At 36.2% G+C, this 12,550-nt stretch overlaps 1 protein-coding gene across 2 annotated transcripts in view; it reads left to right on the top strand.

Moving 5' to 3' along the window:
* PPP3CA (protein phosphatase 3 catalytic subunit alpha) overlaps nucleotides 1-12,550 on the top strand; it is a 298,887-nt gene that overhangs the window by 217,741 nt on the left and 68,596 nt on the right. For both annotated transcript variants that reach the window (XM_065877944.1, XM_065877945.1), the window contains exons 3-4: nucleotides 4,183-4,307; nucleotides 12,438-12,549. In XM_065877944.1, the coding sequence (XP_065734016.1) occupies nucleotides 4,183-4,307; nucleotides 12,438-12,549 (237 nt within the window). The remainder of the gene's footprint in view (nucleotides 1-4,182; nucleotides 4,308-12,437; nucleotide 12,550) is intronic.

The raw sequence follows: 12,550 nt of genomic DNA, 5'->3' as shown, positions 1-12,550 counted from the left end.
GGGTAGCACGTTTCTCGTGTACCTCTTGGGTGGTAGGCGCTATTCTCCACCTGGTCAGTGAACCAAACTGACGGCTTCACACAGGCTGTAGTCCTCGTGTAGGTTATGTTCCAATGGGAAGAATCAGGGAAGAAACAGGCATGCAAATTAATCAACTAGATCATTCCTGAGAGTAATAAGTAGATGAAGAAAGTGAAACAAGTTAATGGGAAGAAGAATAATTTTAGAGAGAGGTAGCTCCTTTATAGAAAGACCTCCTTAACACTACTGACATGTAGCTGAGACCTATTGGATGACAAGGAGTCAGCCTGTGAAAATACAAGAAAGAAACATGGCTTATTTGAGACAGAGAAGACTGGCATCTAGTGAACAAGAAGGGCAATAGGATGGTGACTAGATAGATAGATAGGTAGATGATTTTTTTTTTAAAGTTAAATAGCTTTAACTTAAACTGACCTGGGAAATCCTTAAATCTCTTAATAAAAATATCTCAATTTTTCGGGTGTATTTTATTTGAACTACTGTTTTCTTTCATTGGGCTTTGCATATTTTTTATGATTGTATGTGCAAGTTGCTTTCCTTTGCTGGACATTGTCATAAGCGGTCCTTACTGTAAAAGTATGATTTGAATTGTGTGGCTGGTCTAAAGTAAAGTCAGTGATGATGTGGCCATCATACAAGTAACTGAATTTCAGGGTATTTTGTTTCCCATGCCAACTTTACAGCACTTGCTCTCTGCTGTTTTATATCGTCAAGCCAAGACCCAATAATTGTGCTGATCTTATAAATCATTGAGATTCTCTCTTATCACAAAGTTACTGTAGGCCAAAAAGAAGAGCTTACTTTTCAGTTTTTATAAAATTGCATTCACAGTAATGTACTTCTGTAGTCCAACAAAAGTAATCCGTAATGTTTGCATTGTCTAGAGCCCATTTATTTATAATATTGTGTAGTTCTCGTTGCCAGATTATGCTACAGTTGTATGTCAGTTGCTAAAACCACTTAACTCCAGACCTGTGGTCCACAGCCTGAATTAATGTCTTGATATTTGTCATTGACATGGAGGTATAAAAAATAATGATCCTTGAATTTTCAGCCATGGCCAGGAATTGAAATGGAGGAATCGAAAATGAAGGAGAGGATAGGAGGGGAGGGAATGGTGAAGAAGATGCTTGAGAATGCCTTTCACTCCTCCTTCCCCAACCCCAAGCACCAGAATCCCATTCTTTCTGGTACCTTGATATTTTAGATACAACTATTTTGAAATGCCACTTTGATATAACATTTATCAAGTTCATATCAGGTTCCAGGAACTCTCCTAATCCCATTACATTATTAATACCTTTAATTCTCTCAATAGCCCAGTAGGGTAAGGTACCGATATCATCCCATTTTATAGATGAATACATTGAGGCTCAGAGAAGTTGAGTAACTTGTAAATAGGACTGGAGCCTGAGTGTCTGGCTTCAAAGTCTAGGTCGTTAAACGCTGTACCACACTGCCTCTAATAGCCTTAATACTACACCCATTTTGACTAGGGGACCTTTTAATAATAGCCTAAAAATATGATTATTAGACTTGCTACTGTAATACAAATTCCAAATAATGTTTGAATCCTCCATCCTACCCCATCACCTGGCTTCATGTTTTCCCTGAGCCTTACCCCATAATTGACCCTCTGATAGGATCCTATCCCTCTGATAGGATTCAGGATAGAGAGAGGGACAGTGGCAAGGAAGTGTCCTGGTCACAGGCGTTCACATTTGACAGGCTGCATCAGTTCAGCTGAAACAAAGTGCCCTGCTTCATACTTTCTTTCCCTGAAGTTCCTTCCTTCAACTTCTGAACTTAATGGAGGGCATGTAAAGAAAGGCTTGGTTTCCAGACAAACCTTTTTTGTTTGTAATTTCTGGTTTGAAACATAACATGACAGGTGTAAAAATGCCTGCCATTTGAGAGAAACCTGTGATAAGTAAGCCATACCAACGGTAATTTCAAGGGATAAATCAGTGGAAGATGAATTATCTTATTACTTATTAACTAACTAATAAGTTTATTCTTGCCTTCTTAAAAATTTAGTAATACAAGATATGCTAATTCAGTCTTCTAAATGGATTTATTATTAGTCCATTTAAGTTTTAAGAATTGTTTTATTATCTACTTATTTTTAGTTGTATTATTATTATTATTATTAACATCAGTTTTCACAGCTCTAAACGCAGCATGCAAGTCTCCCCAAAGTGGGTACTGGCATCTGTTCCCGGCAGTGTTTGAACCACGACACTTGTTGCTCTTTATTTCTTTCCCTCTGGTTAAAATACAGTATATGACATGTCTCTCACAAACCAAATTCCTCATTAGGCCAGGATAAGAACCCGTTTGCAAAGTACTCAACTGTAAGAATAAAAACGATAATTTAGAGACAATTTTCTAGTATGATATTATTTCAGAAGTGGAAGAATATGTTTCTGGTATTTGTTCTGTGTATCTCTTGCTCATGAGAGGGAAGAAGCTATGGGATTGGAATTTGCAGAAAGAATGCCTTAGCAGTTATAGCTCCTTGTAATTTACATCTGTTTTGATAGGTTCTAAGATTTTTGAGTGCAGGTATTCTAAAATAGAGTCCACATGTACCTGTTTCAGGCTTATAGAACTCTGGGTCCTTACTGGCTGTTCCTTGATGGTAAGAATGGGGATTTATAGGACATTTTTATTCGCCCATTGTTTTATAGTTTTTTCATCAATGAACTCCTTTGACTCATTTTTCTTTCTATCAGCTTTCATCAGATAAAGGAATGAGGTTTAAAACATTTCACCTGGCTTGTGATTACAGCGTAAGAATGTGTTAAGATAGTATCCTTTGGCCTCTTGATTTCCTATTCACTGATAACATTTATTCTATGAACCTCTTAGCATTAAAGAAACAGCCACATCACGTTCATCGTTCAAGCATAAAATTGTCTTAAGGTAGTAAATATATACACATGTATAAACCATATAAATGTCAAAGATATAACATGATGGTTGACAGCAAAATCTTTGAATTAGACAAATCTGAATTGAAACTCGGTATCGTTCTTTTTCGTTATCAGTTCAGTTCAGTTGTATCATTCTTTTTTTTTTTTTTTTTTTGCGGTATGCGGGCCTCTCACCGTTGTGGCCTCTCCCGTTGCGGAGCACAGGCTCGGGACGCTCAGGCTCAGCGGCCATGGCTCACGGGCCCAGCCGCTCTGCAGCATGTGGGATCTTCCCGGACCGGGGCACGAACCCGTGTCCCCTGCATCGGCAGGCGGACTCTCAACCCCTGCGCCACCAGGGAAGCCCATATCATTCATTTTTATCAGTGATCTCGCCTAGCCACATAACCATAATGGAGATAATATTTATTTTTTTAGGACTTTGAAAGTAGTAAATGAAATAGTAAGTACTGAATAAGGGGTTTTAAAAAGAGAGACTGCATAGCTTTTTGAAGAATTTTGGTTTAAAAGAGAAGGTGAGAAAGTTAAGAAATGTCAAATTACCAGTCATTATTTATACAGTTTTACAGGATTTTTTTCATTTCACAATTTAAAAAAAAAATTTGACATTTGATACCAGGGTACATCTTACAAAAATGATCTTTTATAATATAAACTTAAATTAAATTGGAGTTTTTTTCCTTTCTCAGTGGTACATAAAATAATGATGTGTTTTACAATTGATGGCATTTTAGAGTCAGTGAAATACAGTTTTTATAACGGGTACCAACATTTCCTTTTCTTCAGGAGTCAATAACATGTAGTAGATACATATTTAGACTCAGTATATAGATTGTCAAATTTCTGAACCTCTCTTTGACTAATCTGCAAAAGGAAATCCTATCCCATGACTATAAAATGTGTAGAAATCTCTTAGCAGAGTGTTTGGTGCAGAATTGTTAAATGTACAACAATAATAGCCATTATTGTTATTATTATCTTTATTTTTCCAGTTAATCTGTGAATTGGTAGAACTGGATGCAAAAGCCAGGTCTGCCACCAATTAAGTTTGGAATTTCTGTCTCACTTTCCTGTTTTGCAAAAGAACGTTTTGGCTAAGATGACCTCTAAATTCCTTCTGGTTCTAAGATTTTGTAATTTTACTGTCTAATTCAGAGTCTTAACAAAATGTAACCATCAGATGAATTTTCTTTGTTTCTTTCAGTTTGCGGGGACATCCATGGACAATTCTTTGACTTGATGAAGCTCTTTGAAGTGGGCGGATCTCCTGCCAACACTCGCTACCTCTTCTTAGGGGACTATGTAGACAGAGGGTACTTCAGTATCGAAGTAAGTCTGCATCATTTCTTCTTAGCTGCTCAGTAATGGATCAACAATATCTTAGCAAAATAAAGTGGTATATGTATTGCCTTAAGGAAATCCCTAGTCTTTAACAATGAACTTTAATACACATAAATGTGTGGGAGATTCCATATCCTATTTTCCGTTGATTCTTATATGCTTTTTATTGCATAGAAATGCCAAGGAAATGGCTCATAGTAAGATTTTGCCTTTCGTACTTTTTATAGATTTGCAACTTTGCAAAACTTGCATGATATTTGACATTAGATAATTCTATCTCCTGTTGAGACAATGAATCAAATTTGATTAAATAAGCAGGAATGTGTTTGCCTGGTTATGTCTCATAATTATGAGACAATAAGTTATTTTTGTAAATTGATAGTCAAGTGCATGTGTCTGCATTTGTGTGTATGAGTCTGTATGAGTACACTGACAGCTGCTATATTTTGTCTTTTTTGGCACCTGTCATCTAATAGGGTAATTTGTCAAAATCATTAGTTAAAACAAAACAGATAACCTTTGAGTAGAGGTTCTTCCTCAGCCTCCCAACTGCATCTGCTTCAGGTAAGTAGAAGTTACGTTCAGAATAAAGAAAAGGCTCTTGTTTCATTCAGATGTTTTCTCTTTCTGGTGCTTAACATGGTGTTTCATACATAGAAATGACTCATTAAATATTTATTAAAAGAAATAGTTTGAAATAAGAATAAGTTTTAAAGAATCAGAGCTCATGCTATAGTAGCTGACATTATATGTGCTCTTGGCAATAATGTGTTAAAAAGGAAAACAGTTATTCTTAATTAAAGAGAGAAATCAAATTTATTGAAGTCTCACACCAATGTCATACATTCATAACAATCATTTATTAAAGAGATTCTAGGTTTTTAAATTTTCATCATCATATTTCATTTATTATAGGAATATTTAATGTTGAAAAACATGTTACTCCTAAATGGCTTTTGTTTTTAAACTGTTATACTAACTTTTGGAGGGGGGGTTATTCAATTCACCTCCCATCATTGACTGTGCATATATGTATATATATATGGCCCACCAATATATTAATCACATTTAAGGATCTCATTTAAAGATCACATATTTCTTAATCATTCATGGTGGTAAGGGAGGGAGGGGTGATGTTTGTATATAAGTCCAAAAAGAGGAGCACATTTAGGTATTTCTTCCATGTATATGCATTGTAAGTAGGAGAATTTAAAGGAATATACATCCTTGCTCTCTAGAAACCTAAATCTGTGTAGGAAAATATAACTGTAAAAAGCTTTATAGAATAAGAAGCCTAGAACAGATGGTTCCAGGACTCAATTATTATTTGAACTGATTATTAAAATCTTGGGATAAAAAAGGTACAGAAAATAATTACCATTGGAATATAGATGTTTGGGAGAATATCGAGGGCATATATGGCCGGGGTTAGAAACAAAACACAAGTAAGATTTAACTAGGAGGGAAGCTGAAGTGAGAAAAGTACAGAGGAAGAAATGAGCAAACCTCATAAACCTCATTCATGGGTTAACTTGACCAACATGGCAGAGAAGTGTGACTGAGTACAAATTTTGTAAGACCTTTGTATCACATTAGGGCTAGTATCTGCCAAGAGTAAAGGGAAAAAAGAAACACAAACATAATGGTGGTTTGAACAGGATAGAAGTTTCTTTCTCTCTCTAGTAAAAGCTGATAGATGGGCGGACCATGGCTGGTGTGACCCCGCCTGGTGCCAGGGCCCAGGGCCTCTGCCTTATTGATCTGATGTGCGTGGCCTCGTTACAAAGTCAACCTCCTGACCCAAGACTGCTACACCAGCTTCATCCCTCATATTCCCACATTACATGCAGCTAGAAGGAAAAGAAGGAAGAAAAGGGTATGTCCTCTCATTTAAGGATGTTTCCCATAAGTGGCACTGTTACTTCCCGTGGGCCAGAATTGGTTTACCTTGCGGTATATGATTTCCGTGTGTAGCCAGATTTGAGAAAGACTGCTATAAACAGAAAACAGTAATGGGAGATAAAGAGTTTCTGCTACTTCCTTTAAATTAGGGTCATGTGGAAACTAAGGAAATATTTTTAAAAATGATTTTAGTAACTTAAATTTATCTTATTCATTTAATATTTATATGCTCCTATGGAAGGTTCTGAGGATAAATGAAATCGGTGTTCTACTTTTCTTGAAGCCCACCTTCTAAGCAAAGAATGGCAAAGACTCTCCTGTTGGGAGTGATTATATTTTCTTAATCTTACCAGTCTATTTACCTTTGATTTCTTTACGAGAAGAGTTCAGGCTTCTGAATCTCTGGTCTCAAACCGTTTGAAACTTCCCAAACTCTCTCTAATTAGAGGTTTTTAGAACTGGTTCCTTAAAGAAGTTGCGAAGCAGTAATCACTGGTTCCTCAGTAGATTTTTATTTTAGTCTACAATTAATCTAGATTTTTGAACTGTGAAAGTTGTGGTAGTTTATGTAATATGTACCTTCTGCAATTCAAGCAAAGAATCAAAGTCTGAAACCAAATGTTGGTGAAATATCGAGTGTATGTATCATAGGACATTTAAAAGTTCTGAGATGCATATATCAGAGTCCCCATCTTCAAAAACAGCTCTTTAATTCGACTCTAGAAGTCTGGGAGTATAGCCCCGGGGACTTACCACATACACAAAGAAATGACAAAAGTGTGATGGCCTCAGAAGTAAAAATGATCCATTTTGATTAGACCGTGACCTTTGAGGGGTTTGAGAATGGCTCAGTGATATCAGCCTATTTAAAATAGAACTAATATTTATATAAAATATACTTACTGAAGATACTGTGAGGCTTCGTATTGTGGATTAAAGAAGCTGACATTGTTTGCAAGCTGGAAATGGTATTGTTTGCCTAGTGTAAATGATCTCATTTATTCCTCACAGCTCTTCAAGGAACATGTAAATGTCTTTCTTTTCAGCATGCAGAAACCAAGGCTCAGAGAGAGTCACACACATAGTAAATGGCAGTGCCGGGATGCAAAGTCTGTGCTCTTTCCACTACATCCCATGCCTTGGCCATATACTCACTAAACGAACCACAAAAAATCCACACATCAGTGATGCAGGCACTGATACACACTCTTTGTATATAATATATATATTATATTACACATTACATAATGTGTAATATAATATATATAATAACTTTGTATATAACATAATCTGAAGGGCAAAGCATTAAATATAAAATATTCTCTTTGAGTATCCTGTTGGTTTAACATAGATTCTAAAATGAGAGCTCAGTTTTCCAGCGTGTACTATCCTAACAGGCTTCCTGATTCATCTCAATAATTGAGAGTTCCACTGCAGGTCTCCTCCTTTGGCTATTCTCTGGGCAAAGAGAAGCAGTTAAGTTTAATTTTTATGAAATCAGCTTTGAAGAGTAGATTCAGATTTCATATAGTCTCAGCTGGGTAGTATTTACAGGCACTGGGTAGTGTGCTCTGGGCAGTACATGGAGTTCATTTTATACACTCCCTCCCCGCCTTTCCCCCCATCTTCTTTCGTCAAGATTAGAAATCGTTCCCCACAAAGTTAGCCCAAATGAAACAAACAACGTTCTGAATAGTGATGAAAGAGATAATTTTGCCTGGGATGATGATTTGCCTCACACCAAATACCATCCTCTTTCTCATGATGGCATTATGCTACCTAATCTCTTTGATCAAGGCTATGTGTACATATATACTGATAGTTTCGTGTCTGTTTCTCTGAGAATGCAGGGAAAAACCCAGAATTGCAAACAAAGGCACACACAACTGTTTCTTCTATTCACTTCCTCGGGCTCCCTTTCTAGCCATTCTGCCCTGCAAGACATTGCCTTGAGCTTAGAGGGCTGTGCCCCTGCACCAACGACTAGATCTCAGCCCAGGCCTCAAACACCTTTAAGCAGGAAGAGTAGTTGTGTTTATTAGCTGTAAGCTCATAGACTAGAACGAACCACAGCACGTCAGGCAATGTTCCATGCTTCTGCATGAGAATAACAAGCAAAGGGTACAGCAAGCAATGTTAGGTGACAGAGTGATGCCACAGACATAAGGAAGAAATTGTCTGGCTGTCTCCCTGCAGCCAGTCTTCCTTATAGTGCATTGCTAGCTCCCACCGCTGCTTCTCTGTGTGCTTGTCAGACCAGGCAAATGATGTCTTAAAGGAGGAGCATTTGACATTTTTTCAGGAGTTTGGATCTTTACCCAGCCAGTGCATATCCCTCACTTTACCGTCCTGTGACTGAGAGACAGCACTTTTGATTAGAATGTTTCGCAGCATGTATAGTTATTTTAGGGAGCTGCTTGATATATATCTGAAGCTGTATATATGTGTTTTTTACTTCTTGCTTCCTCTTTTACATCCTTCTTTACTCCCCTGTACAGGTTTTTAAGAATACACATCATTAAGAGGCATAAATTACCAAGTAAAGAACTGCACTGCTATTATCAATGAGCCAATTAAACTAATGAAGAAAATTACATCCTTAGTGCTGCTTCATTGGGGAAGCTAAATAAGAGAAAACTATGTCTGCCATAAAAAATTAAGAAAAAGATACAGGATGCTCGATCTGTCATATTGACTAAACTAAACTAATTTTAGATTGTAAATATCTGTTTAATTATTTAGAGTATGACTGGAAAGATAGTCGAGGTCCAGTTGAAAGTGATTAGTGCAATTAACTTACGTCTCACCCTGCAAAAAAGCCAATGGGACTTGCCTCTCTATTTCTACTTTAACCAATTAATCCAGGGAAAATTTTATTCACATTAGCCATCTGATACCCCATGGACAAAAATAACCAATTATTTAACTAATTTTTCTTTCATTGTTCATTAAACAGGATAATTTTTTTACACGAGACTTTTCTTTTTTAAAAGAATATCAAGTTATAATTTTGTTCAAGATCTTTAGCTCTCCAGAATGTTAGAACTTTAGATGGCAAAATAGTTACCAGCAGGACAGTGTTGTGCTTGGCAGTGCTCTCCCACCAGATGTTGAGGGTGAAGCTCGCGGGGCTCCACTCTCCAGTCCACCCTTGCCCTGTCATTTACCATGCTACTTCTTCCATATTGGCTGCATTTGTGGTTTTATTCAGTGTTTGGGAAGATATTTTATTCTTGCCACAGGGGAGAGGGAAATAAAATGTGGAAAGCGGATTCTTTTTTTAGGGTACTCGAGCCAAGAATTTGGAAATTGAGTTTTCTTTTCTCTAGTCTTGTCTTTTTACTTTTCTTTCCTCCTCCCTCCCTTCCTTTTTCTCTGTCATCTCTCTCTCTCTCTCTCTCTCTCTCTCCCCCAATCTCTCTACTTCCCCCTCCTTTCTGACTGCCTTCCTTCTCATTTACAGGAAAGAGGCTCATGTTTCCTAAACTCCTGCTACATGCAGGGTGCTTTACATCCATTACATAATAAGGGACATGAAATGTGTACTGAATCATTTAAAAGGTAAATAGGTATGATAAGGATACCACAGAACCTTTGAGGTTTCAGTTATGAAAGAGCTATAGTAACCAAGACTAGAGGTGATAAAGCCATGTGCTAATGTCAAGACAGGATCTTTAACAGATGGCATAAAAAGAAAATATGGGCCCTAGAATGTGATTCCTCTAGTAGTATTTGAGTGGGGTTAAAAAATTGCATTTTAGATTTTTGTTGGAGAGATTATAGCTTTGCTTTAAAATAAATTGTTACAGGCAAAACTAATCTAAAGAGTTCAGAATTGTGGTAACATTTTCCCAAGGACATTGATTTGGGAGGGGGCACAAGGGAGCCATCTGGGTGCTGAAATGTAACTGAATCTGGACAGCGGTTTCATGGGAATATACATATGCAAAAATTCATTGACCAGTACCTTTAAGATAGATACATTTCACTGGATATAAGTTATACATTAGTGAAAACAAGAAACAAAGAAAACCTTTAAAAAAAGTAACTACAGAGTAGCCAAAACACATATTCTCTCCCCCAATGTATGCATTAAATACAACATATTAAATACAATATAATTTTTAAAAGACTTCCCATACCCATTCCTATTCCAAATCAAACATCCAATGTTAACAACCTATTTGGAAAAATATTTTTATATAATTTATAATTTAATTTATATTTTAAATTTATGATTTTAAATTATTTATAATATAATATATAAACAAAACATACATATGATAAAATCTTATAAATTTTACATTAAGAATAGTTCTCTCATTGACATTAATAACAGTGTATAAATATCATCTGAAATGTGAGACAAGCTTGATAATACACACTCCTTTTACTAGAACATTGTAAGTGCACCTCTAAACCTGATACATAGCAATCAGAGACTCATTGAGCCACGTACACGTATCAACAGATCATAATCCTTCAATACAGGCCAGTTGGTCAACTTCTCAGAAAATAGTACTATCATCTTTCACATTAACTTTAGGTAATAACTATAAGCAGAAAATGGTAATTATAAAATTAACTAATGTAACATATATATGTAAAATTTGATATCAGCTAATTATTTTTGTTTATGGAATCATAATTACAGTGAGGGGCAGTATCTTGCTTGAACAACTCAGTAATACATATTTTTTCTGATAATTAGTATTTTCTTCAAAACTTGGACTATATATTCAAACATTTATTTCCACTCATTTAATAAATTATCACATGAGCTGACAGAGATGATTATTGTTCACAGGTAGCACCACAAATGAGTTGCCAGTAGCTTTTCCCTGTGGAGATTATCCGGCATACCTACTATATGTTGGAAAACTCATTATTAAAATGTAAATATTGTTTCAGTTTGGGTTTTAGATTTCAGTAACCAGAATCAGACTTTTGTCTCAATATTATTCTGGTTCTCTAAAACTTTCAGAATAAAGTTCATGAGGATAAAAAAGCATACTTGTTTTCAGTGTGCTCTTCTCTTCCCTGTGGATTTTTAATGGATGCTATTTGAGGATAATGAAATTGATGTTAATACTTGAGTATCCCAGTTATCTTAATTCACACTCCAGGAAGACTGTTTCGGTGTCGGTTGATTCCAAGCCTGGTGAATTTATACTTGGCCCTCATTTTTATGCAAACTGCAATACCCAAGTAATTAATTTGAGAGTTTTAAGGTATACGAAATGTTTCCCCTAGCTATCAGCAGCATATGTAGTGAGATTCCCTGGCCTTCAGTTTATTTACAATTATGTATAAAACAAAAAGCTCAAGGCTTTAAATACCAAAGGCACTGAAATGAGAGACAAGATAATGGGAGAGAAGAGTAGTGAAGGAGAGAGCATAATGGAAAATAGATACAGGGACTTTCCTGCTGGCGCAGTGGTTAAGAATCCGCCTGCTAATGCGGGGGATATGGGTTCGAGCCATGGTCAGGAAAGATCCCACATGCCGCGGAGCAACTAAGCCCGTGTGTCACAACTACTGAGCCCACGCACCTAGAGCCCGTGCTCAGCAACAAGAGAAGCCACTGCAATGAGAAGCACGTGCACCACAACGAAGAGTAGCCCCCACTTGTTGCAACTAGAGAAAGCCCACGCAGCATTGAAGACCCAAAGCAGCCAAAAATAAAAATATATAAAATAAATAAATTAATTAAAAAAAAAAAGAAAATAGTTACAATCCAAGTCAGCCTGAGCTTGTCAATGTTTGCTTCTAAATTTTGTGGTGCCTTTCCTTTCTAATTCTCCCATTTCTTTTACCTAATTTGTACAAAATAGTTACCTTTATAAAGAGAAATGACTTTATTTTATTTATTAATTGTCTATCACATTTCTTCTCATACTTTGACACAAGTATATTTTCATTTTTAGTATATTTTCATTCGGGCTTTTCCCAATAAACTCTATGCAGTCCATTGTTTTCGTGTGGTGTCTAGATCTCCAGTGCAATGTTTATACTTCAGTATAGATGAACCTTGGCTCTGTACCAAAGTAATGTTTTCTGTTTGATTTTCAATATCTTCCATAAAAAAGACTTAGCCTTTTGGGGACTTTTGGTCACAGTAGTGCATTTGGTTCATGTCTTCCTGATATGTCAGCCAAGGTATGTGTAAGTATAATGGAAAATATTTATATTATTCTTTTTTTTTTTTTTTCTCAGTGTGTGCTGTATTTGTGGGCTTTGAAAATTCTTTACCCCAAAACACTGTTTTTACTTCGTGGAAATCATGAATGTAGACATCTAACAGAGTATTTCACATTTAAACAAGAATG

This window comes from Phocoena phocoena, chromosome 5, assembly GCF_963924675.1.
Source record: "Phocoena phocoena chromosome 5, mPhoPho1.1, whole genome shotgun sequence".
NCBI classification, from domain to species: Eukaryota; Metazoa; Chordata; class Mammalia; order Artiodactyla; family Phocoenidae; genus Phocoena; species Phocoena phocoena.
This window is presented reverse-complemented; position numbering and strand designations above follow the sequence as displayed.